The 27,717-nt window shown below is 40.8% G+C and overlaps 2 protein-coding genes across 3 annotated transcripts; both read left to right on the forward strand.

The window, feature by feature from the left end:
- Positions 1 to 2,790: 2,790 nt before the first annotated feature.
- rps15 (ribosomal protein S15) lies at positions 2,791 to 5,858 on the forward strand. The gene is made up of 4 exons (XM_034196046.1): positions 2,791 to 2,890; positions 3,288 to 3,373; positions 3,980 to 4,214; positions 5,694 to 5,858. Exons 1-4 carry the CDS (start codon positions 2,888 to 2,890, stop codon positions 5,805 to 5,807), a joined length of 438 nt encoding a protein of 145 aa, XP_034051937.1. The 5' UTR covers positions 2,791 to 2,887; the 3' UTR covers positions 5,808 to 5,858.
- Positions 5,859 to 6,325: 467 nt separating this feature from the next.
- On the forward strand, positions 6,326 to 27,267 carry LOC117532656 (dipeptidyl peptidase 9-like). 2 transcript variants are annotated; one of them, XM_034196047.1, is made up of 21 exons: positions 6,326 to 6,481; positions 8,475 to 8,566; positions 8,706 to 8,944; positions 9,190 to 9,302; positions 10,977 to 11,150; positions 11,710 to 11,881; positions 12,138 to 12,248; positions 12,402 to 12,530; positions 12,724 to 12,785; positions 12,877 to 12,977; positions 13,120 to 13,297; positions 15,948 to 16,107; positions 16,205 to 16,284; positions 18,368 to 18,520; positions 20,391 to 20,526; positions 23,468 to 23,613; positions 23,704 to 23,850; positions 23,979 to 24,131; positions 24,794 to 24,936; positions 25,612 to 25,723; positions 26,194 to 27,267. In XM_034196047.1, exons 2-21 carry the CDS (start codon positions 8,511 to 8,513, stop codon positions 26,284 to 26,286), a joined length of 2,658 nt encoding a protein of 885 aa, XP_034051938.1. In that variant the 5' UTR covers positions 6,326 to 6,481; positions 8,475 to 8,510; the 3' UTR covers positions 26,287 to 27,267. The 2 variants fall into 2 exon arrangements, with proteins under 2 accessions (XP_034051938.1, XP_034051939.1); XM_034196048.1 differs by having other exon boundaries at positions 11,713 to 11,881.
- Positions 27,268 to 27,717: the final 450 nt, after the last annotated feature.

Raw genomic sequence — 27,717 nt, forward strand, 5'->3', positions numbered from 1 at the left:
GACTTAGAGGTCCCATGTCATGCTTTTCTGGTTATTACCCGTCCCCTCGTGTGTTATGTAGCTTTTTATGCATGTAAACGGTCTGCAGAGTCACAAACCCTCAAAGTACACCTGTAGCGAGTAAAAGTAGTACAATCAGGCCCCCCCCCCCCCCCCCCCTCCTCACAGACCTGCTGCACCACCACACCCCTTCCCGCTGCCTCCGCTCATCAGAAGCCAACTTCCTATCCATCCCCACCCGCACCAATCACCGGACCTGGGAGGACAGAGCCTTCTCCGTCGCTGCTCCCTCCCTCTGGAACTCACTCCCACAACCCATCAGAGACTGCACTGACCTCACCACCTTAAAAAAACTCACAAAAACTCACCTCTTCAATCTGGCTTTTAATGTGTGATTGTTTTTGTATTATTTGACTTTAACTATATATTTATTTGTTGTTCCTTTATTTTATTTTATCTTCACTATATATGTAAAGCGTCTTTGAGCACCTGTAAAAGCGCTAATTAAATTAAATCTATTATTATTATTATTATTATTATTATTATTATGAAAACCTGTCTATGCTGCCCAGAACGCCTCGTTGGAAATTTCTCTTTTTCTTCCTGGGTACAGTGACGTATTTGGGTATAGTGACGTAACGTAACGGCTCCGCGGATTGGTCCGTTACGTTACGTCCGCGGAGCCGTTATCTTAAATCTGCTGACTTCCTCACACACACACACACACTCAATCTTTTCTCAGCTGCAGCTCCGCCGATTTATCCGCCCGAGACGGCAGGACGTGGCGAGGCTGTGAGTCAGTGTCACAAACTCCCAGCCAGGCTGCGGGTGTGTGTGTGTGTGTGTGTGTGTGTGTGTGTGTGTGTGTGTGTGTGCTCGGGCTGGTTTCAGGCTGGGTTTCGCTGTCTCGCAGACGGCCACTGGGCTCACAGGGAGGGGGGGGGGGGAGGAGCTCCAACAAGCCGTTTAGTGAATACACATACTATACAGAGATGCTGTATGAGAAACCAATGTGAGTTTGGAAAATTGCACAATATGAATCTATTTTAGTAGACCTCAACAATGGAATTATGATCAGTAGAAATGGCCATGACATGGGAACTTTAAAACAAATTATAACACAGGAGGAATGGTCAAAGGCTTGCTCCGTGGCTCAAACTCAAACAACGAACACACACTACAGTATTTTTATTTAACCTTTATTCAACCAGATAAAAAGCATTGAGATAAAATCTCATTTACAATGCTGACCTGGCCAAGAAGGCAGCAACGTTACACATAACACAGACACATAAAATACAGAGAACACAACTAAGTAAACAACAAAAAAACGAAAAGCAGTCACTATTGTGCATATTTGGGACAGTAAGAAAGGTATACTTATTACTGCAAGAGCATCTGCTGGTAAGGACCTCAGACAACTTCAATTTAAAACAGGCTATAGATACAAGTGCTGTCAATTTAAGGCGTGATTGAAGGTCATTCCAGAATGAAAAAGATTCCTTTTTCCAGCCTCAGTCCGCACAGCAGGTACCTGGAACCGTATCCAGGCACTGGTTCTGAGGTTGTAAGAGTCACAAACTGGAGCAAATCTGGCACATATGTACAGTGGAAGTATAAATGGCTAACCAGACAGCACATTACTCCGGCTAGGTTGCACCACTTTAATCCTAATATTCCTGATATATGCATTACATGTAACAACGTGAAGGGGTCGCTCTTTCATTGTATGTGGGAGTGCCCACAAATAATCTCCTTTTGGGAAAGGGTGTTAGAGCTGATCAGGGTGGTTATTGGTAAAGAAGTACCTCTTGATCCTAAATTGTGTATCCTGAATATATACCCTCATGACTTTGTAACTTCCAAGAATGTAAGGTTTCTGCTCAATGCTTGCTTTTTGGAGGCTAAACGGTGCATAGCTCGCACATGGAAGGAACCATCAACCTGTGGACTTTCTTAATGGCTGAAAGGGATTACTTTCTACCTTGCTCTTGAAAAGATACATATTTTCCTTAAAAACAAACTGGATACGTTTTGGGAAATCTGGAAAACCTTTTCCGACTTCCTGGAGCATAATGGTCTACAACATGATTGGGAGAATGAAGACACTTGAATATTATTTCGGCTGTGTTTCTATTTTCTTTTCTTCTTTCTTTCTTTTTCTGTTTTGTTTGTTTTGCTGATAGTACGTAAAGTCTGTCTTGTTTATTAAGTATTATTTCTACGCATAAAAACTAATAAAGAGATGTTGAAAAAACAAAAAACTTGAATTATAGTAAAATGGTTTAGTCTGTTGGTTGCCAACCAAGAATTCAAATTTCTAAGAAATAGATTCTGACGCTTTGTGAGATGCTTAATAGAGTAGAAATGATAGAAAAATGATAAATACAAATAAGAATAAAGAACATTGAACATGTAGGTCTATGATATTTATTACCCACCATTTTAATCTTTAACAATGTGTTTCATATTATAAACGTTTATAACAATATATTTAAAAAATAGTATTTTTTGTAAATATCTATTTTTTAAAGTAATATTAAATACATGTAGTTTATAACTTAAAATAGTTCTGTCTTTAATGTAGTAACGTAGTCGCATGAAATAAAAATACTGAAGTAACGATTAGATTAATAAAATGCTTATAAAATGTTTTTTCTGGTAAGTTTTTCTCCCTTTATTATCTCCTTGTAATAATTTAACACTCGTAAAAAAGAGACATCGTTGAAAAAGTGGACCCTATGCAGAGTTATTGTACAGCAGCACCACCTGTTGTTCACATGGGGGACTACTGCCGGAAGATACCACCGGATGTTTGCCTTAAATCGCGCGATATCAGGCTTAACGAGACTTCTGCTCGATCTTTCCTTACTGAACTTCAGGCAAGATGGTAGGTGTTCAACCGATTGTGAATCCTGTAAAACTACAATCTATAAGCATCCGAGCTCTAAAGTCACTATTTATGATAGTTGACCATGGCACCCGACAATTATAACTGTTCACTCACCTTTCCGAACGATATCTATACTGCCAGTGTCAGATCAATGTGTTTTTAAATGCAACGTATTAGCCTGGGCTATGGCTGCTCGGCTAAGCTAACCCGGTATTTCAACGTAGTCTGTACCCATAGCTAAATATGATATTATTTTTAGTGTCATTGTTGGTCCGAGCGAATGTTCAGAAAATGCTCAACAGTTTTATTAAATTCATTTTTGTTAAAGGCATGTGTGCATTAGTTTGAGTGTACAAAACACATACTTAGCTTGGATGCTGTATCTCTTTTTCAGGCGGAAACCGAGATCAAGAAGAAGCGTACCTTCAGGAAGTTCACCTACAGAGGTGTGGACCTGGACCAGCTCCTGGACATGTCCTAGTAAGTGATGTTAAAACAGCTTATGCAGATGTTGTTCAGCTGGAGACATTGCATTACCTGTTCTTAGTTACATTAGCTTGTAAACTTGCATCCTGCTTTCCAAAACAGTGTTAAACCATCGCTTAGTCAATGATTAAGTCTCTCACTTAGCCACTAAACGGGTGATTTGTTGTCTCGTATGAGACATTTCTCAGATTTGCAAACTGTTGTGGTGATGTGCTAACCTAGAGATCCACAATCATTACACTGAAACAGAAAATAAATGTTATCAGTTCCAGATGTTCCATCCAAAGTGAATGTTATCAAGGTTTAAGGCTTTTATTGGTCATACGTACATAGCTACAGTGTAGTTAAGACAATGGAAATCTTAGGTCACAGGCTCCTCCAACAATGCAACACAATAAAACAGAAAAAAATGTGCAAGTAAATACAAAAAGAGAAATGGTGCAATAAGAGTCTATATACAAGTGATTGGAATATTATATATTAGATCCAATATCATTATACAATTGCTACCACATTGTCAATCTGCATGTCATAGAACACCTATTATTTTAAATATGGCAGAGCTTCTCATTGATCACATTGTCCACTTTCTGTCCAAAGTGAGCAGCTGATGCAGCTGTACTGTGCCCGCCCCAGGAGAAGGATGAACCGTGGCCTGCGCCGCAAGCAGCAGTCCCTCCTGAAGCGCCTGCGCAAGGCCAAGAAGGATGCTCCCCCCATGGAGAAACCAGAGGTGGTGAAGACTCATCTGCGAGACATGGTCATCCTGCCTGAGATGGTCGGGTCCATGGTTGGAGTGTACAACGGCAAGACTTTCAACCAGGTTGAAATCAAGGTGAGGGGTCTGGTGGGATGGAGAGAATGTGTATATTTTGAGACCTTACATGGACTTCCTGTTCATCGCCTTGGCCAGACTCCTGCAAACGAATGCAATTTGAGGTTCCAACAAAGTTTGACTTCTGGTGGAAATTATACAATTTAAAATGCATAATATTAGGTAGGAGTATATTGTTTATGTAGAGTAGGCTGTCAGATGTCAAAGCACCAAAACTAGTGCTTTTTGACATTGACTTGTCCTAGTTCCATCTAAGCGTGGGTCTGCGCCTTGTCTATAAAGCCGTTATCACCCATTAAGTAATGTCAGGACAGTCGGCATATAATTGAAGTTGTGGACTGTTTTTTTTTTATCTTGGTTGTAAATAATACTTTGCTGAACAGTATGATGAAGATTGGGAACAGGCTACATTTCACAATGATTCCATTAAATCATTATGTAAAAGGTGGTTGACACGTTTCTTTAAAGGGGACCTATCATGCAAAATGCACTTTTTGATGTCTTTTATACATAAATGTGTGTCAGGGAACTCCCAAAGTGTCAGAACATAAAACCCTTTCTCTTTTCCTCCGTGCGCAAATCTCTAAAAACGGGGGGACAACGGAGCTGATCCAGATTTGCCGACCCACGGCACTATCGGAAACGTCGCTGTATCAGAAACAATTCCCGATGTGTTTTGGATGTAATAGTCTTTGTTTACATTAGCAAGCATCGCTAACACTCAGAGCTAAGCTGTACTGGAGAGAGCATGTGAAAGAAGCAGGATATAAAAAGGAACTCACCTTGTGGTAAACCAGCAAGAGAGAAAGCCTTTGAGCTCCATACTGTTTCAGAAATAATCCTTGCATTTCATCACCGCAGCATTTTAGACAGTATCTGCCAGGTCCCTCATGAGCCGGCATAAGCTCCGCCCCTCCTTATTTATTTTTCAGTAATAAAAATAAGCTTTATACCCAGAATCAGTACTTTTGTAACAGGAAGTGAAATAGAGGGATATGAGGAATGGCTAGAATGGGTGATCTGTTTGGTTTTTTGTCCAAAACACACCGACGTGTTGGAAATCAATGCATCACATACATAATCGTCAAGTTGAAATGGTTTTCAAAACTGATTTCTGGAAATGGGCGTGCCACCCTGCGGAATACATGACCGCTAATCACTTGACCAAAGAATGGCAATGTTTAAAATTGAGTCAACATCAAAGTTATGAAAAGAAAAGGATATTACAGGAAAAAGACAGCAGATAAAAACCTTTCCTACAGGAAGATCATTTAATAACATGGTAGTGTTTGCAACTGACTTTAATTATAAAGTTATATCTAGCTTTTTCATCTTTTATTTTCTTTATTTTTAAGAGCTGCCTAAAATCACACATTTTGTCATACATCAGATTATGATTAGCAACTACAACATCACTGTTCTTGCAGCTGTTAGTGCACAGCATGTATCTTGTTGCTAACGTGTTTCTCCTCTCCACAGCCTGAGATGTGCGGACACTACCTGGGCGAGTTCTCCATCACCTACAAGCCAGTCAAGCACGGTCGCCCCGGTATTGGAGCTACACACTCTTCTCGGTTCATCCCTCTGAAGTAGAAATGCTGTATTCTTTGTACAAATAAAACAAAAACTGGTTGTTCCACAAAACGTTTCTGATTTTCTTTTTTAAAGCACATTTTTAAAAATAACCGTTGGTTGCCTTGATAAACTATGGATTGCTTCCAGGTATCTGAAATAATAGAATGGGTTTTGCTCTGTTGTGATGAGTAGGGCGAACCTGAAAGACAAAACATTTAGCTCACCATGAGACGGCAAGAGCCATTAGGAAAATAATTTGTTGTAAAGAACATGAAAATCTCATGCATGTAACAGAAAAACCACAGTGTACATTGTACTCTTAACTGGTTCATTGATTATTACTCTACCATCATGACATTTTGAGTCTTTATCTTGACGTGAAATCTGGTAAAGAGTTATAAATGTCACAAATATTTGCCAGAAATTAGAGTTAATATGTGGTGTAAATAAATATATCTGGATATCGTGTTGTCTCCACCAGCTGGCGTCGGCAGAGCGGCGGTGCGCCCCTGAAAGAGTTCCGGGCTGTACTACAGCAGGCGAAGGTTCCTATTGCTTACGATCCGAGAGCCAGCTACATTTTGTCTGGCCGCTCTGGGCCATGGATACAACCTTTAGCAGTTCCACAATCTGTTTATTGTCACCAAGCTAATAACATCAATAATTTGGTTAAAGAAACAGTGACCAGTTTGGTAAGTATTCTACTTTATGTCCGCTTGTTTTGTAGGGACGGTGGACTTAACGTATGTTTTTACAGAAAACCAGCAAACCGCTAGGTAGCGACTCGCTAGCTTGATAGCTAGCTAACGGTAGATAGCTAGCTAACGGTAGATAGCTTCAGAGCGAAATGACAGAAGAGATCTGTCATGTCAAAATGAAGCTAAGTGAGATTTTTAAAAACATTGACACGGTTTGTTAGCTAATACTTCTTACAACGTAGGGTCTCATAATTCACCGCCAACAGTGACTTACGTCAGCACCGTTTAAAATGTTAACGCATGAATATGCCGGTGTTATTCCGAGTGTGAGTGAGTTGAAATCCGAGAACAAAGCTCTGTTGTAGGCTAGCTAACTGTTCACATTAACGGTAACGTTACTGGTGTTTAACTGATTAACCCAACGTATTTCTCCTACTCCTAGAATTAAAATGACTAGACTATAAAGTAATCCGATGAGCCGCGTAGGGCCTTTCCATATAACGTTACATACTGCAGTGTAATTCATTCAATTTTAACATATTTTACCTAATAATACTGAGGCCATGTTAGGTTAAAGTTTAATGTTTTCAGGGGAGGAATTAAGAAGAATACAAACAGTAGGTTGGCATAAGGTTCTGATTACATTCACTTTAACAGATCTACATGTTGGTTAATCTCATTTATAAATAGTACCTCATCAGTCTGATGCATTATGCTGTAGGGGCCAGGTGACACTTTAACCTTTGATACTGGTACTCTTAAGCGCAGATGTAAAGTGCTCCACCACAGCTTCATACTAGCCTGCCATAACTTCCTCACACTAACATAAGAAAGTCCTGTGGTGGAAGAATTGCTAAAATATTGTACTGAAGCAAAATCAGAACCACGAGAGTGTTAAAATAATAAAGTAACTGGTAAATAATTTAGTCAGATAAATGTAGTGGAGTAAAGAGTAAAATATTGTCTTGTAAAATGGAGTAGAAGTATAAAGTAGCATACAATTAAATACTCAAGTTACCCCAAAATTATACTTAAGTACAATACTTGAGGAAATGTACTTCAATACATTACATTACTGAGAATGGCACTTCAGTTATTTAGGTTGCGTGATTTGACCCATTGCTGTTTGTGTTATACCAATCCCCTACAACACTGAGGGATAAAGAAGGAATGTGGGATATTCTGTGTAGCTTGTCTGTCCGTTGCCTCAGGCAGGGTTGGAGACATACATCCAACACATGAGAAATCTGACAGGAAGTATGATCCTTAATTGTCCCTCTTGTGTGTAGCACTGGCCATATGGCTCCATGTTTCTTAACCTTAATACACTTGAAAGTCTTGTGTATGATTTATGTTTTTTCTCCACATCGTGTTGTAGTCTGAAAACTATGGAAGCCTGTTTGCGCCAAACAGGCTTCCATAGAAAACTGATGTAACAGATAAATCACTAAAACTTTCCCCTAACCATGATTGTATAATGTTTCAAGAAAGGGGACTGACACATACAATAGTATATGGTCAAAACAAGCTTTCATAATGAGTAGGGGTGTAATGATGCATCAACCTGGATGTAATTAGATTGTATTATCAACGATCTCAAAGATGATATAATTATCACTATCAGTGACCAACATTGATGCAGAAGCAAAACATCACTAAAAATCATCATATTTCAGATAAACCTTCATTTAGAAAATCCCATGGCACATTAGTAATACAATTGTCAAATAATACTAGTTCCTTTTTAAACGGATATATGTTATCATCTCATATTGATCACAGACCAGTGAATCTCTCTAAATTAAACTTTATCGACCAGCCTACCAGACTTTGTGGTATAAGAAAATGTTTTATTGTGGTGCAAAGATTCCAAAAAGAGTGTAGCATGATACATGTCATTACACCCCCATATGAGGCTGTACCCCTGTTTACCCTTTTTGTTAATTTTCTCATTTTCAATAATCTTTATGCTGTACTTTGTTCACAGGTTCACAGAATAAGAGTGAGGTGTGTTGACCGGTGAATGCATAGAGTCAAGAAGGTTCAACTTTGTGACAATAAAGGGGGTACCTGGAAAAGGTAGGTTCATGCTATAGCTCCTTTAATTGCGTTTATGCTTAGGAGGGTGGAGGAATACACATTTTCACCTATGGCATTCAAGGAATGCATATTTAAGCCTGTGTATCTCTTACTATGTATTTCTAATGTCAACATCCAGCTGTGTGACCGTGAGCATGACGGCTGTGGATGGCCTTTCGGACAGCACCGAGGTAGTGGAGATGGAGGACGGCCCATCTCAGTTTTATGTGGAGAAACACTCTTGGGAGGGCCTCCGTGACATTATCCACTGTAGCAGAAAATACTCTGGAATGATCGCCAACAAGGCTCCTCATGACTTCCAGTTTGTGCAGAAGAAGGATGAGAATGGGCCCCACTCCCACCGGTTGTACTACCTCGGTAAGTCGATTGACGTGTAACCACTAAATAATATGTATTTTCTTTAAACTATTTCCCTGTACTCTTTACAATAGTCCTTAGTCATGTCTTCCTGCTTTAGTCAGCAGGATATGATTGCCTCACGGACATATTAAACAATTACTGTGTCAGATTTCAGTTTTTCCACTGAGCAAAAGCCTCTTTGTTTGTTGTTGTTGTTGTTGTTGTTGACATTTCCTTTTGTGTCTTTTCTATGTGCTTACCAGGAATGCCTTATGGAAGCAGAGAGAATTCATTACTCTACTCAGAAATCCCCAAGAAGATCCGGAAAGAGGCCCTCTTAGTGTTGTCATGGAAACAGATGCTGGATCACTTTCAGGTGATTTCCCTTTCTCTTCCTGTTCGTGCAGTGCCAGTACCAAACAGCACTGCGGGATATAGCTCACAGTTAGTTCTTATTAGCCGCGTTTAGTACTTTGACTGTAACCTTTTTTTACTTTAAAGCAGTCCCTAAAAGAATCACTGTTTTTTTAAAACATGGGATATGATCAGAAACAATTCAGAAAGATTAAGCAACAATCTCATCTAACATGAATTAAATACGTCTCTGTCTGTCCTTCAATTTTCTCCAAACCCCTTCATCTGATTGACTTCATACTTGGCGGGTGTATTACTGAGTAGCTAAGGTAGCGCAGTGTCGAGTGCAACTCTAGAAGGGACATATTTATTAGAAGTGTGTTATGTACACATTTTTGTTGAGAGGGTTTCCTTTTAACTGTTACTCTGCCGAGCGGCATTCCGGGTACAGTTCGCTCTCCGATGATGTGACAGGGGGTCTTAAAAAGTATTAAAAGTTGATAAATCAATTTAGCGAAAATGTTCCAAGGTATTAAGAAGGTCCACAGCAACGACAACATGAAACACCCTTTAATTTACTGCAACGACATGTCGGGAAACCCCCTCAAGCATAGCGTGCAGTAAATTTCTGATTCTTATTTTAAGTTTCGTTGCCTTGCTCCGCCTGGGGGGGAGAGTGTTTTGGGGCGCCACTGATGGTGATGAAAGCTGGTTCGAGGGGCCCACAGACTCTAGAATTGCCACTGTCGATGGGGATCAAAGCTGTCCGGTCCCACATGCTAAGTAATAGCCAGAAAGCCGCGGCGTTTAAGTTCCGACTCTCCCGATAGTCAATCCGTGCCTCCCCTGACTGCAAGTCGTTGCAGACTCTCTGCACGGAGGAGCAGCGGAGTCCGGCCGATGCTGCTCCTCCAAGGAAGAGACACACGTTCACTAAGTCGAACTATATCCGGTCACAGTGATCTGCTATTTTAAAGTAAAGTCAACACATATCGACCCTAAATATAGTCTATATTAAGAACGAGAAAAGTGTTAACATATATATCGTTTTTTGTTTTATCTCTTGGGAACAATGCCTAAATCAAATACTAGGCTTACTTTCTAATGGTTTCTTTTTCTAATAAACCTTGCATTGGGTTAGTCACACAATTCATTCTCTTGTGCTTTGTTCTATCTGAATTATGATAAGGAGTTATCACAAGCTGTTTAGTTGTGCTATCTTACAATCCATACTGTATAGTAAATGTGAGGTAAAGTGTGTCGCCAAGGTAACCGGTTAGAACTCAAAGTGGCGATGAGGTCTTAAAATGTATGGAAAGGGTCTTAAAAAAGGTCTTAAAAGGTATTACATTTGACTTCAGGATTCCTGCATATACCCTGTTATCGCTTTTCTAGAAAAGGAAAGAGCTGTTATACAGCAGGCCAAGCTATCGTCCCGCTCGGAACAGCCAGGTTTTGAACAGGCGCTGCTCTAGTAGTAGAAACTATGAGAGGAATGTTTGCACTGTACAACCATTGTATGGTTATTTGATCAGTGGGGTCAGCTGAATGTGGATCTGCCACGTATATATCACAGTAATGAAACTGTCTATGTGAGCACACTAAAATGTACCATATAAATCTTGCAAACTTCTATAAAACACAATTCTTTAATCTAGTCTAATACTGTGCATCTGATTGTTTTTGCTTCTCTAAGGCTACACCGCACCAGGGGGCCTACTCCCGAGAGGAGGAGCTGCTGAGAGAGCGAAAGCGTCTCGGAGCCTTTGGGATCACCTCCTATGACTACCACGCCCAGACGGGCCTGTTCCTCTTTCAGGCCAGCAACAGCCTCTTCTACTGTCAGGATGGAGGCAGCAACTGCTTCCTCGTGAGTACACTGCAGTTTTTGAGTAGACAGTAACAATCAATATGGAATACGATGTAACCATGAATAAATAATACACCCTCTTTTGGTTCAATACGATACGTTCATGACATAATAACATAATCACTGTTATCGTTTGGTTTGAATCAATATTGTTTTGAGTGCATCTTGAGTGCATATGAGCTTCTTTGCATTGTGTTTGTTTCTCCCGTAGTGCCCTAAGCAACTCTAATAAGCTACTTAAATGGGCTATCAACCTTTCTTGTGGTGTTTCTCAGATTTTTAACTACCTTCAAATATTGGACTATATTTATGACCTAGATGATTCCTCATTTTCTTTGTGGGTTGACTAAGATATGATTTGAGTCTTCCCATATGTACAGTCATTTCCATGGTTGTACATTCTACCAAAAAACAAGAGACAGCTGAGCTTTGAGAATGCTTTCTGATGGAACCTCAATTTTCTCACCGTACCATTTTATTGGCTGTAAAACTGTCCACATTACAGACGATGCTTACTCTTGTGTTTTTGCCTCGGACTAAGACTGTGTGTTGGTTTTAGCAGTCTGCTCCTGTAAAGCCTGTGGAGATCAAGACCCAGTGCTCAGGGACACGCATGGACCCCAAGATCTGCCCTGGAGACCCCGACTTCATAGCCTTCATCAACAACAACGACCTGTGGATTGCCCACATTAAGACTGGAGAGGAAAGGAGACTCACTTTCTGCCACAAAGGTCAGAATGCAATATATAGCTTCATACTGTATGCAGGAACAAGCTCTTGCACTGAACATAGGGCTGTGCATTTAAAAAGATTGTTTTGATTTTGATATAAGATGATTTCAGTTTTCCCTATTTATTCCTACTCATCTTATGCAACATGAGAAGAAAACACCATTAAGATGCCTTAAAAGTGCACAGCATTCAATAATTGCTAATGTCCAATAACACTACATTAATGAAAGCCTTATTTCTTAATTTTTGTTTCCAGGTTTGGATAATGTTAAGGAGGACCCGAAGTCTGCAGGTGTAGCAACGTTTGTCATCCAGGAAGAGTTTGACCGTTTCACCGGCTACTGGTGGAGTCCTTCAGCAGTGGAAGGTAATTCTTATGCCTTTAAGCCAATTTTTTTAAACATAAAGATTTGTTTTTAACTATATAGTTTGACCTTTATCGTTTAGATAAATTAGTTTTTCATTTGCATACGTACAATAATTACTGTATGCATTTGCCTTACATTTCTTTCCCCACCAGACCCTAGTGGAGGTAAAACAGTGTACCTGCTGTATGAAGAGGTGGATGAGACAGAAGTAGAGATTATTCATGTTCCATCTCCAGCACTGGAAGAGCGGAAAGCAGACGCATACAGATATCCTCGTACAGGTCAGTGTAACTCAGTGCCGGCCTTACATTACACACACACACACACACACACACACACACACACACACACACACACACACACACACACACACACACACACACACACACACACACACACACACACACACACACACACAAGCTTGGCTCAGTCTATTTCTATCATTTGACATTTTCCCTATTTCTTTATTTGCAGGTAGCAAAAATCCCAAGGCTACCCTTAAACTGACAGAGATCAAGACAGACCAGCAAGGAAGAGTGAGTCTTTCACTACTTTTCTTATTTAGTTTTCTCTTCTCCAAAAGGACAATAAGTAATCCTTATGTGTTTTTACCGTTGTGCTTTGCAGATCTTGAGCACGCAAGATAAAGAATTGGTCGCCCCCTTCAACTCCTTGTTTCCTGGGACAGAATACATCGCCAGAGTAGGATGGACGAGTGACGGCAAATAGTGAGTGTGACTGTCAGATGATATTGTTTTTCAGGATTTCAAATTGTTATGTGAATGGACAAGATGGATCCTCTTGTTTCTAATAAAGCAGTTTTCTGTATAATGCAACCTTCTGAGTTCTCTCCTCTCTGTGTCCCTCAAGTGGCTGGGCAGTGCTTCTGGACCGCAGTCAGAGGAGGCTACAGCTGGTCCTTCTGCCTCCAGCGCTCTTCATCCCGGTCACAGACGACCCGGCTCAGAGGCAGGAGAGTCTGGAGACCGTGCCCACTAACACACAGCCATACATAATCTACGAGGAGACCACAGACGTCTGGATTAATGTAAGTCTTTCCACATGGCACACTCTTTGATTCCCTTAAAGGTCTCCTATCATGCAAAATGCACTTTTTGTATGTCCTCTATACATAAATATGTGTCCCCGGTGTGTAGGGTTGGGAACCGAAACTCGGTTCCAGATGAGAACCGATAAGAAAATGCCGGGTACCGGGTACCCATACAAAATACACAATTTCGGTTCTGCTTAACGGTTCCTAAACGCGGTAGACCCTGTATTCCAGCGGGTCCGTCTGCACCGCGGTGCTGCGGTGACCCGGTGGAATACAGGGCGGACCTGGAGAATCACAGAACAGCCGGTCGTCAGCGGGCCGTTGACGGCCGGCTCGGTACGCTGACGGCCGGCACTGCCCTTCATTTTTTTAAACGGCATCATATAAATTTCGCTGACAGGCGACAGAGGTCCACAGTTGCCCCGCAGCGATGCTCCCCCGCCCTCCCGTAGACATTTCACGAGCTCAGTCACTTCATAACACCAAAGATAGGTCGCGGTAAACACTCTGAAGTGAGGCTCCACTACACTAAAAAAGAAAAAGAAAAGGCAAAGTGTAATGCCTGTTAATAGCTTGCCACAGGCATAGCTCCGTTAAAATAAAGCACAACTATTGTGCAATACATTTGTATTGCATGTATATTTTTTAGTAACAATTTCAGTTAAAGCTTTTAAGAATACATATATTTGTGTTATCTAAACGTTTGACCTCTTTATTTTACAATTTTGGAATCGAAACGGGGAATCGATAAGAACCGGAATCGATAAGCAGAACCGGAATCGAAATCGGAATCGATAAATTTCAAACGATACCCATCCCTACCGGTGTGTCAGGGAACTCAGAAAGTGTCAGAAAACAAAACCCTCCAGACCCAAATCTCTAAAAATGGGTGTACAACGGAGCTGATCCAGCTTTTGCTGCCGATATGACGTAATATCGGAAATGTGGGCTGGCTTTACGCCCACGGCCCTATCAGAAACGTTGCTATCAGAAACAATACACACCGTTTTTTTGGACGTAATATAGTCTTTGTTTACATTAGCAAGCATTGCTAACACTCAGAGCTAACCTGTACTGGAGAGAGTATGTGTAAAGAAGCAGGAAATAAAGAAAGGAACTCACCTTGTGGCAGTGGCGAGCCGTCAGGGCCCTCTAGGCCCTCTGTGAGGGCCTAAGATATTCTAAAAAATAATATTTGAAAACATTAAAAAAAAAAACATTTTTTTTAAAAATATTGTTTTTTATATTTTTTTGTTGTTACATTTTTCATAAATGTTATCAAAAATAACTTGATTTAATTGTATTTAAAATAATATTTCCAAAGAAATAAATCCTTCGAATCTGCCTGTTCAGTTTCTGTTGGAATGTGAAGGGTTAAATGCCGTCTCTGCGAGTTATGTGAAGACGGGAGAGCTTGTTGGTCCCTCTCTACATTCACAGAGGGCCAGCTTTAGTAACTCAATGAGAGAGTAATGTCAAATGACAGTACAATTGACCAATCATATCTTCCCTCTAAATGGGCGGGCTTTATTTTCGCGGACTTTATGACAGGTTCCGCCCGCTGTGAGGTCTATGCATGGATGTATAATAAGTATGTAGGATGTATAATGGTCTATGCAAGTGGTGCAGTGACGCATCCTAAAACCCGGAAGTAAGCTTCGCTCGGATTCCCTCGACAGAAAGCAACGGGATTTCTCCATAGGATTTTGGAAAATAGCTCGAAATAAGGTCTGTGGAAAACGAACCTGTTAGATAAATGCACGTTGTGTTCAGCCGGATAATATCCACATGTCTATCCTACTTTTACTATTTTTGAATCATAAATCTAAACGATAGATTTATGATCGATAGATTTATGATTAGCATAAGTTCGTTCATGATGGCTCACTTCAGTGATAGTGATGACATCGTTGCGAAATTATTAACCGAGTCATTTTCAAGATTGAGTTACAATGATAAACTGGAGTGGCAAAGGATCAGCTGAATGACCCCGCCACCAAGTGCTTCATCCAAAAGGACAGGAGGATGGACTTTGTGTTTCAGTGATTTGATCATCAAAGGTAGGCCCAAGTCATTTTCAATGCGGGCCGCCGTGCCGACTTAATTCATTTGTAATTGTTACTTGGCTGTGGGTGCCCTGTCATGATAGGTGTTGATATAAATGGTGTTGTTCTGTGTGGTAGAGGGTCGCTGTCATTGATGCGTTTTGCACCCCGGACCACTGTTTTGATATTCCGCTGAAGTCTACGTTGAGACGTAATATCTCTTCTTTTTTTTCGAGGGAAGGGGGGTCAGAGGGCCTAGGTATAAAAGTCACGGCTCGCCACTGCCTTGTGGTAAACCCGTGAGAGAGAAAGCATTTGAGCTCCATACTGTTTCAGATACGGACCCGGAATCAGCGCTTCTCTAACAGGGCTGAAATAGAGGGATATGTGAGGCATGGCTAGAATGGGTGATCTGTTTGGTATTTTGAGCAAAACACTTCATAGATATGTTTTTTATATATCTGAGACCTATAATATATGCCTAAAAATAGTATGATAGGAGACCTTTAAAACCAATGTCCTGTTTCTAATGAAAAATATGTTATTGTTGTGATTGCCTGAACATTTTGTTCGAGAACTGATTATCCTTTTTCTCGCAGGTTCATGATATATTCTATCCCTTTATTCAAACGACAGAAGATGAGTTTAGTTTCATTTGGGTAAACGAGTCTAAGACGGGTTTCAGCCACCTGTATAATATCACGTCCATGTTACAACCGGGCTGCTACCATTGGACGGAGGAATACCAACAGGTAGAGGGTAAGTTATCAGCGATGTTTCTGCATTTATTTGAAATGATTATATCAAGTGTTCGGTATGTCAAGAGCATGTTGTTTCTGTTATCTGTTTTCTGCAGGAGACTTCAAATGTGCAATCAAGGAGGAAGTTACATTGACCAGTGGAGAATGGGAAGTGCTGGCAAGACATGGTTCCAAGGTTAGAGTCCATCAGTGTTCAATATATGGATTTACAGGTATTTAAAGTGCATTATCATTCTAATAATAATAATAATAGTCATTATGATGATCTCAAGCGTAATATAAGGGTGTTATATCTGCATCAGAGGCCTTTCTTGCTTTTTGCCTTCTGTTTTTACATATGTATTGACTGTAATGCAGTCTTATTTGCATTCTTTTACGAGAATTAAAAATATATATAAATCTCTGCTCAGGGTCGCTGTGCTGCTGTCTAAAATTGGAGGACTAATACTCAAACAATTCCAGAAAAGGCTACATTGTTCATCCAATGAGGATCTAAACCAGGGCTCTCCAACACGTCGATCGGGCAGCTTTTCAGTAGCTCGCGGCTCGATTATCGATTATAGCGCAGTAAGGTTGCTTCTTGATTTTTCGGCCGCGGCTGGACAATAACGTTTTTTAATTTTTTCTGTCACACGGATATCAAATCGGTCCGTGACGCAGAGATCAAGGAACAGACGTGACAGCGGCACAGCGACACCACACACGGAGCAGTCTGCTTTCTCCAGCAACACCAGTCCAGAACCAACAGCAGAATGACCCGCTCTGAATCAGTCCGCGTCGCTGCGGCTCAGACACACAGGGAGGGATTTGTGTTTTTTTTTTTTTAAACACTCGTTATCGTAATGTCAGGTTTTTGGTGGATTTAATCAAGTCTTGGATTGCAGAGTATGAATGTCCTCTTGCTATTTACAGTTGATAAATACTTGTGTGAAGTTTGTGAAGGCAGGAGGAAAGCTTCCGTCTCCTCTCCGTTCCTCCAAACCCCGCCCCCTCCTGAAAATAATGAGTGACAGGCTGATAGTGACCTGATAAAAACTTTATTAATCACTTAATCACTGATTGAGATATGATGAAGCTAACTTAATCTCATACATTCATGGGATTAATGTAACAGTAAGACAGAGAATGTAAGTGTGCACCCACATGCACTATTTTTGTTTTTATAATGCTGTTGTAATTACTCCTGTTGTCTGCTGTGTTCAGACTCAAGTCCTGTGTGTGATGCCACATTCAGGACATTCAGTATCCTTTTCTTTAACAGAAGACCGTTGCTTGAAGCTGCAGCTAGACTGCAGAAGCATCAGTTTTTTGTTTTTGAGGATGGAACAATTTCACACACGGAGGCTAGACCTATACAATTGATTTATAATTTCATGTCAAGACGAAGAAGAAGATGAAAAAGATGGCTGAACTGTTCAGTGTCAATCCTGTGGAGATGGAGATGGAGGTTATAAAGTCTCAGCAAAACTCACAACATTTCTGGAGCCTTGTAGACCCAGAAAACGATAAGAACATTCACCAAGCAGCACTGAACACGTCTGCTTTATTTGGTTCTGTTCTACAGACCTTTGTGAAGCAGCTTTTTCTGACATGAATGAAATCTAAATACAGAACAAGACTGACTGATGAACATTTAAATGACTATTAGAGTGAACCTAAGTGGGTACACTCCAGCATACACCTCTATGGTGGACTCCATGCAGCGCCATTCATCTCACTGACTGTAAAAAAGAGTGAATGCACTTATTTGACCATAAGTGCACGAAGCTTGTAAGGTGGTGATTAAGGACATTTATGTGAATTTTCAGTGACTTACTTGCTATGTGGGCCATAATAATATGTGAGACATTTTCGTTTTCTTGGACCTTGATGTGAAGTTAAGATTTGTGATAAGCTTTAGGTATTGCAATTTCACACGTGTACAAAAGTATAGCTTAATTCAACTGATGAGTGCTATGTGAATAAATGTAAGCGATGTGATGCAAGTAGCTCTTGGCCACTTTCATTTTTTCAAAGTAGCTCTCAGATGAAGAAAGGTTGGAGACCCCTGATCTAAACCAAACTGTTATTGTGACTGAAAAACACATTTACCTCGTGTAACCTTTTACAAATTGTATTTAAATCCAGTGCGCTAAACATAAGTCACATTAACATATAGGTGATACAGAGTTTATTTCAAAGATATTTCAGTGTCTCCATCAGCTCTTCACTTCACAGTATCATGGTTCTAATTCACCTTAATGTTTCTGATCTTGTAGATCTGGGTGAACGAGGGATCGAAGTTGGTGTACTTCCAGGGCACCAGAGACACTCCACTGGAGCACCACCTGTACGTGGTCAGCTACGACTCACCGGGAGACGTGGTCCGACTAACCAAGCCCGGCTTCTCTCATAGCTGCTCTGTTAGCCAGGTAAACCATTCATTTATTTTCACATGTCCAAATACGTTGACGGTTCTTCCTATCCAGCTGTTAATATATCCATAAGTAAATGTTTTAGTAAAGGTATATATTGGCATGGTTAAAAAAAGATTGTATATTTTCCTCGGTCAGTTGTGTGTTCTTTATGTCAATGAATTTTTAGAGGTATGTGCAAAGTCTTATAGAACTAAATCCCAACAAGTGAGTTATAGCTGACAGACTTGGATAACACAAATCAAAGGAAAGATATGGAATGGTTTAAGGCAGATCAAAGAGACCACTTCAGTGTTTCCCCTAGGTTTACTGCCTTGGCAGGGTGCTGCTCGGGTACCTGACATTTTTTTTTAAATGTTGAATTTTTTTTATCCTCTGGAGCAGAGAGAGGAGCAGTGGATTATTGTTATTGATATCGTACAGAAACAAAGTATTTGTACATTAAAAAGTAATAAAGTAGGCTACATTGTTACACTGTACTGTATTACTTTTATTCAAACTGTATTGCCTTCTTATCATGTAGCCTACACTTCTTCCTTTCATTGATACATTTAAATCACCTGACTACAGCATATAACATACCTGCTGCAACCCTGTGCTGCTGCTGCTCTCTGCCTCATCCTCTATTGCTGGAGGCAGCTTCACCTCATCTGATCTCTGATATGAAAGCAATCGTGTTATGATCATTGAGCTATTGGTGTGAGTCTAACATTAAACAAGTCATACATTGCTGACGATACATTTTAAGTGGCAATTTGTTGAGACACTGCCGCTAAATGCCGGTAACATTAAGCTAGCAAATCCTGCAATAGCCTCACATCAACAGGTGTAGACAGAACATCCAATTATCCTGAGATAATTTACTGAATAAACCAACTCACATCTCCTGTCTTTTTTTTCACCCAACTCATTAGACTATTCTTCTGCTGGCGTTTCAGTGTTCTTTTCTGTCAAATTCAATACTGTAGTTCAAAACCGCGGTACCTGCTCACCATCGAGCTATTTTTAGAATGCGCACGCTACGGTCGTTGTCGCGTTCGCGCGCGTCCACCTGGGCAGGCTGTGTGTGTCCTTCTCCCGTGACGATAACGGCTTAAGGTTAAAAAATAATAATAATCGAATTTCGAAACTGGGGACACACACACACACACACAAACGGGCAGACAGCAGAGCTCGGGGCAATAATGCAGATTTGTTTGACTTTTTTACACTTTGTTGTTCTCCTCCTTTCATCCGCTGTTGTCTCTGATTGTGAGTGTGTACATTCGTGTGTGTGTGTGTGTGGGGGGGGGGAGAGCGGCCTTCAGAAACAGAGCGGAGGGAGAATGTGAATACGCAAAGCAGTGGACACTGAAACATGCACATACATTGGATAAATAACATAGGCGTTTAGTTTATTTAATAAAAGAGCACATGTTCAATGTGAAAAGTGACCGTAGATAGATTACTTCAGTTGCAATTTGGTGCTATATATATATTTTAAATAAATACAAATACACCTTGAATTTCAGGCGGGGCTCGGTTGGCAGGGCGCAGCGCCCCGCCAAGACAATGGTAGGGGAAACACTGCACTTTACCTGCGTAAGAACGATGCAAGTTAAATCACCTTTAAACCGGAGGAAAGCTGTCAAAGCCAGGGATTGTTTGAATAGTCTGCAGTATTATATGGGATAAAGGTTCTCTGGCTGTCAGCTGTGCTTTACAACAGCAGCTCATGTTGGGCTTTTAAACCCTGATCCTTGTAGAGTGTGGTGTAGCATTGCAATGTCATCCTCTCCTCCCTCAGCCCTTCTGTTCCTTGTCAGTTATATATTTTACATAGTTTTGTATATTTATTATTTTCTCTCTTGCTTCTTTCACCCTGCAGAACTTTGACTATTTTGTCAGCCACTACAGTAACGTGAGCACGCCTCCGTGTGTTCACGTCTACAAACTGAGCTGCTCAGAAGGCGACCCACTACACATGGTACCTGAGTTCTGGGCCAGCATGATGGAGTCACCAGGTAAACAGGATGTGATGCAACCAAGAGCCACACGGTTGTTTTCTGATGAACTCGATATGTAGAGTTTTAACATCATTGGGCCGGTTTCTCCTAGTGAGCAGTTTGGCTGACTTTGAAGGTTGCTTGACTGTCTGTGGATTTTATGTTTGGAATAATCAATAAAGCTCAGACTGTAGGGGAAAGTTGAGGTTTGTTTAATTAGATCAAGGACAGTCCTTTCGATCCACCGCGGCGTCCTCCAGACAATCCTGAGGGCATCCGATAATGTGTTGCACAAACACTTTCGTCATCATGAGAGATTTATGTCAGGGTTCATTGTCGGGTATGATTCTAAAAAAGAGTGAGGAGGCAAAACTTTTAAATAAAACCTCTAGTTTAAAAAAAGTCTAGGGTTCACAGAGTAACTGCCAACGGTGTGATGACTTAGGTGCTGTTTACACGAGAACGCAAACGGTTGTATCCGCACATTTTTTATTTCGTATAGCCCGTTCGTTCACACGAGGCCGTAACGGAAACGCGGAAATGGACCCCGCAAACGATAACGGGTCCCAAGATCTGCAAACGGAACGCTCTGGGGGGCCAAACGGCTCAGTGTGTACGCCCTATACGATCATTTCCTGATAACGATGAAGCCATAGCCTAGCCTCCCTCTCCCCACCTCTGCTGTAGCATGGTCAGTAGCTACTGTCAGTAGCTACTGACCATGCTACAGATGTTAGTGCAAAATCTAGAGCTCCTCTTCCACAACCATCAGGAACAAGTGGACATGGAGAATTACATGAACTACAGGTTGCTAAATCCACCGCGGGGCATAAACAGAAGGGCAACCATAGCAACCATGCTCGGGGGTCTTCTTCGCTGCTTTTGGTGTATTTTGTGGCGGACGTACAGCGCCACTTACAGGCCCGTCATATGTACTACAGCGTCTCCAGCGCTTTTGAGCGGTCTCGTGTGAACGGAAGACTTTTTTGATATCGTATTTGGTTCGTTTGCGTTTCATGTGTGTTTGCGTTTGCGTGTAAATGGGGTCTTAATTCCTTGTTGGTTCCAGAGTATAATTTTACTTTCCACAAGAAAATGTATCAGAAGAAGAGATGCGCAGATTGTAATTTCCTTTTCCCGAAAATAAAAGTTCGGTTCACAAAAAAACTTTCACTCTTACCTAACTTACATTTTCTGAAAAACTGCACCAAGTTAGAAGAACTTCTCTCACTTAAAGGGATAGTGGAAATGGAACCTCAAATAGTTTCGTTTTAACTTATATACAAGCATAATTACGTACCAAAACAATCACACCTGATTAAAAAAATATAATAATTGCCTTACGCATGTTAGAAGCACTTTATTGCAGCTTCCCCGAAGTTTTTTAGAAACGAAATGTTCGACTCAGCCAAACCGGAAGTGACGAAAACTCAGGAAGACGATACGATAACAAACCATGGCGTCTATGCAGAATGAACGTGGAAGGGCAAATATACCAGACAAAGAAGAAGGATTGTACGAGGTATCCAGTGATGATAGCGAGTCAGAAACATCCTCTCGGCTTTCCTACGAAAATGTCGTTTTAGGAACTGAATCTGAATCCGGTTCAGTAAGCGACGATGGTGACAATATTGAGCCAGACGATGGACCATTACGTCCTTATTTGTTCGAGCCCGAGCCCGAGGTGATGGTTCACGGCATGGGCAATGGCGAGGATGACCAGGACCAGGCGCCAGATGATGCACCCCTACGCACAAATAATCTTGACTGGTAGGTCCCTAAGCATAGCTCACGCATCTTAAGATCACCTGTAGCCTTTACAAATATTAATCATTGTTAATCAGTTAAGCCCGAAGGTCCCCCCAGTGGACCCCTCCCACAGTTTTTTTTCTCTCACATGTCTCAGGGCTTCTTAACATTTATGAAACTTAATGTTTCATACCCTTTTAAAGGTAAGAAACTCCGCTAACTGACAATAAGAACAATTGTTAGCTAGAAAAAACACAAGAGTAATACCAAGCCTTTGAATTAGCATTGAGCGAAACAATGCTAACTAATGCTAACGCTTTTTTACACACAACACACGGTAGAAATGCCCTTATTACTATCTTAACTGCACAAACAAGATATACGATTTAAAGCTGAGACTCCACAGGTGTAATGTCATCACTGTAAGACCTCGAATTCCTGGAGCTATCAGCCAGAAAAGAGAAAGTAAACAACATCCGGTTCCAAAAATATTACAATAATTACGTCTTACCTTTTTTGATTTGTGATCAAAAGTTGTGTTCAACGGAATAAAAACGCATCTCAAGGTTAATCCAATGTCGTTGTGTCACGTAGAATTTTTTACTGATAATCAATCATCATATTTATGGCAATATACTCGGTATAAAGTATTGACACATCTATTCACCATAATAAAGGTCGGCTATTCACATGCAAATGCTATTGAATGTCCGCCATTGTTTGTGCCCGTCTTCCTTTGCTCTCGTCATCACCCGAAGATTCCCGACGATTCCCGAAGTATTTCGTTTCATTGAGAGGGCGCAGTAAAATTGAAAATAAAATGAAACTAGGCGCATGAAATTAAAAACAATTGTTTATTATGCTTCTTTTTAATAAAAATACATAAGTTAAACCCAAAATTCGCAGATTTCCACTATCCCTTTAAACACATGCAAAATAAAGTCCTCCCAGTCACCAGGCAAATAAAAATCCAACTGTAAATTAATTACAGTAAATCACAAGTTACATTATTTTAACAACACAGTAAATGTCCTTCTGTCCTCCGTGGCCTATTTTTGCAGTACAAATTGCTCCCTTGTATTTTAGCTTTTTTTAATACACTAAATCCATCATATCGTTTTGCAGGCCAATTACCTCTTCTAGTAGTTGCCCCACAATCCCTGATAGTATGAGATAATGCTAACCTAATGATCACATTTATGTCTTCTAGGTTGCCCAGGAGATTACAATCCACCTGAGATTTTTGACTTTGCAGGAAAGTCAGGCTTCCAGCTTTATGGGATGGTATACAAGCCTCACAACATGCAGCCAGGCAGGAAGCACCCGACTGTTCTGTTCGTGTATGGAGGCCCACAGGTTCGTGGATACATTCAGTTTAATCTGGATCTATGATGGGTTCACAATATATTACAAATCTGTTACAATGTTTTGTGTGTGTGTGTTCAGGTTCAGCTGGTGAACAACTCCTTCAAGGGGATGAAGTACCTCCGTCTGAACACACTGGCCTCTCTGGGCTATGCTGTGGTCGTCATTGATGGGAGGGGTTCCTGTCAGAGGGGGCTTGAATTTGAAGGAGCACTGAAAAACAAAATGGTAAACTAATATAAGATGCATAAATAACTTCAGAAGGGAATTTTATTTGAACCAACAACAATAATACCAAGAGCATAAGCATGATTTCCAGTTTAATTAATACTACAATTGTTCTATTGTGTTTTCAGGGTCAGGTGGAGATTGAGGACCAGGTGGAGGGGCTGCAGTACGTGGCAGAGAAGTTTAACTTTGTGGATCTGAGCCGTGTAGCCATTCACGGCTGGTCCTATGGCGGTTTCCTCTCTCTCATGGGGCTCATCCAGCGACCCAATGTCTTCAAGGTTAGTCCTTCAGCCCGTCTTTAACCCTTTAACCATACACACTCTTTCTGTCATCGATCATTCTCTGCTGTAGAGAAGGGAGAAATAAAGCATTAAATAGGGATATTTTGAATCACCATGTAATGCACTTGAAACAAAATGAAGTTTGATCTCTCTAAACTGAACCTGTGATGTAGTTGCAGCTTCCATCCACATGGTGTCTGTGTTGTACAATGTGTTGGTTTATGGCCCTCATTCAGTCATCTGCACATCTATCCTTGTGCTAGGGGGATTGAAAGTGAAAACTTTATTTAAAAAAATGTATATCCATCAGAGAACAGAGCATATGGCTTATACAGGAAATCTTAGCCACTAAGTTTCTCCTCTACCACGTTTTCTTTTTGCTTATCCTGTCAAAATGTCCTAATGTGCACAATGTAGTGACTGCTTTTTTGTCTTTTGTTTTCTTAGTTATGTTCTCTGTATTTTATATGTTTGTGTTATGTGTAACGTTGCTGCCTTCTTGGCCAGGTCAGCATTGCAAATGAGATTCTATCTCAATGCTTTTATCTGGTTAAATAAAGGTTAAATAAAAAATAAATAAAAAACCGATACTATATATTTGTTACCTTTATTTAACATTATTACATTGACTAACTGACTACATTGTGTTTCCCTGCCAGTTGGCTATTGCAGGTGCCCCAGTGACTGTATGGATGGCGTACGACACAGGCTACACAGAGCGCTACATGGATGTGCCTGAGAACAACCAGCAGGGCTACGAGGAAGGCTCTGTGGCCCTGCACGTGGACAAGCTGCCCAGCGAGTCAGTATACACACTCATACAGACACAATTCTCAATAGTTCAGATATTATTGAAACCAATGTAACCATACTGCATGTTCTGAGTAATTGCAATAGATATTGTACTGGTTCCATCATGACTGCAGGGGTACTTCCTAATTACCGTTAACTCTGGCGTCATATTTGTTAATAATCCCATCGAAGTCCTATCATTGACAGTTTTGTTTTTAACACACGTTGGGACGCCCTTCATTCAACAGAAATGTGTCTTTGGGCTCATTCTATTCTTTGATCTAATGATTCAGAATTGTGAACCATTTGAGCTCAAAGCAATGCTTAAAGAAAATGTGTCACGTTGTCACAGGCATGTACACGTTGGTGAAATGTTCCTTCCATTACTTGGAAATGAAAAACAAACTGTTCTCCCCCATCCTTTTATAGCAGCTGTTATTAAAATCTGGAGAGGCAATATTAGGATTTTTAGTGCCTGTAGGCTCTGTTTTTAGGAACTGAAGGACCCTGGATACTGAACTTGTGTGCAGCTGCAGCATTTAAACTTTCTATAAATGTATTTGAACCCATGAAGGCTTTTCCTGTTTTAAATAAAAAAGGAAGGGGGGTGCAACATGTGTTTTGTATGCCTTACCGTTGTATGGAAGCGTATCATATTGTAACCATGTAATCCTTGTCATTACAGGCCCAACCGTTTGCTGATTCTCCATGGATTTCTAGATGAGAATGTGCACTTCTTCCACACCAATTTCCTAGTGTCACAGATAATCCGTGCTGGGAAGCCCTATCAGCTTCAGGTTAGCATTACAAGCAATATTTCACCCACTCACAAAGTTACCATGAAATATCTCCGGACTTATACCGTCATCATAAATATTTGAGTTTCCCTTAAAAAAATCTAGAAAACCATCTGAACATTTTTTTGTATTTTGGCTTAGAATACTAAAATGTTTAACGGTAGTAAAAAACAACGGATGAATTACTGTCAGGAATATATGTGAAGGGTGAGAAGATATCTTTCGAAGCAGTTTTTACATAATAGTCACAGAAAAGGTGTTTCAAACTGAACCTTTTGTATCATACTAAACTGAATACCTTTTGGGTTTTTGATTAACTAAACAAACATTTAAAGACACCACCTTAGAAACTACGATTGACATTCAGTATTTTTTGACATTTTGTAGACCAATCAAATAATCTAGAAAAAGAAAATGAAAAGGATCCTTAGTAGCAGCTCTAATTTTGTCGACCTGTTTAATTTCTCCAGGTTTACCCCAACGAGCGACACAGTATTCGCTGCCCTGAGTCTGGAGAGCACTACGAGATAATGCTGCTGCACTTTCTACAACAATACCTCTGAAATGAGACAACAAGGGAGAAGTGAAGTCCCCTCTGTCCTCCTTTACCCCTTCCGCTCACCCCCCATCTTTTCTCTCTCTGACTTCTGCACCCCAACCCTAGTCTCCACCTGTACACCATGTCATGAAGAGACTATCGGACACTCTGCAGCCAAACACTCTCTCCGGTGAACTTGTCCCCTCACTATACTTCCCTCTTTTGCTCTCTCTGTCTCATCAATGCCCCCCCCCCCCTTCTGCTCTGTGTACAGTCTGGGGTATGGTTTACGAGCACAGAGAAGTGGTGTCTCACCCTGAAAGCTGAACAAAGACAAGGACACATGGAGAAATGTTTTCAGGCTGTGTCACATTGACTCATCGCTCACCCACGTCCTCATCTCTGCAACCATTAAGGGTTTTTGCCAAATGTTAAAGTGTTGCCCCCCCTTCCCGCTCCACTTGTTTTATTCAGTTGAGTCAGTGGTAGGAACGGGGTTACAGTTCACAGATAAAAAAGGAAATCTATACACGCAGACATGAGCTCACACACTAAACGTAATGTGAAATACAGTACAAACACACACGTAGAATTGCAATATCCATACATACTGTGAGTCCGAACCTTGCAATTTGTGTAACCATGAAGTAAAAGTGAGACTCTTCCTCTATCCACTTGTTTTAAGTGTGTGTGTAGTTTAAAATAAAAATATTTTATGAATTTTTATTCTTTTTTTTAAATAAGTGCTGACATGAGCTGGCCGCACAATGATATTTGTGCGTCTCTCTCTCCCCTCACATTACATTGCTCGAGATGTCTGCTTGCCTTCTTAACACATAATTTATATTTGCCAAAGTACCTCATGACTCTTGATCATGCTGGTATTTACTTTTTTTACTGCAATAAAGACAACAGGAGGGTGAGCACTGGAGTCTTACAACAGCTTTGTACCACCGGAATACAATTTGTACATGATAATGAATAAATGTATGAATCAATCACATGCTCTGTGGCTCCTGTGTTGTTCTGTTTCATGGTTTGCAGGATGCAACCAGGCAATGTTTTTAGGAAATGCATCGTATAAACTGTTTTCTTATGTTGCTATTCCCCTATAACCCATAATTAGACACAATTATAGGCCTCCTCTCTTTCCTGAAGCTCCACCACTGCTGCAACATCACGGCTTTCAAGCACCTTGCTCTAGTATAGTAGCAGCTGCTTGATGGCCCTCTTGCCTCCTTCAATTTGCAGATAGCACAGTTGCTATGGAAACCTTTCAATAATAGGGTACTCCTCTCACAAGTGAGTGATGCCCAACCTTGATCTTATAACCACACACAGATCACATGGGAGGCAGATGGCCTTATTTAAATCACCTCAGCACAAAGGCCTGCTGCTCAGCCTCGGTGTGAAACATCTTCAAGCAGGTGATAAGGTATGATGAGGACATCTTGAA

The sequence above is a fragment of the Gymnodraco acuticeps genome, unplaced genomic scaffold (genome assembly GCF_902827175.1).
Source record: "Gymnodraco acuticeps unplaced genomic scaffold, fGymAcu1.1, whole genome shotgun sequence".
Classification (NCBI taxonomy): domain Eukaryota; kingdom Metazoa; phylum Chordata; class Actinopteri; order Perciformes; family Bathydraconidae; genus Gymnodraco; species Gymnodraco acuticeps.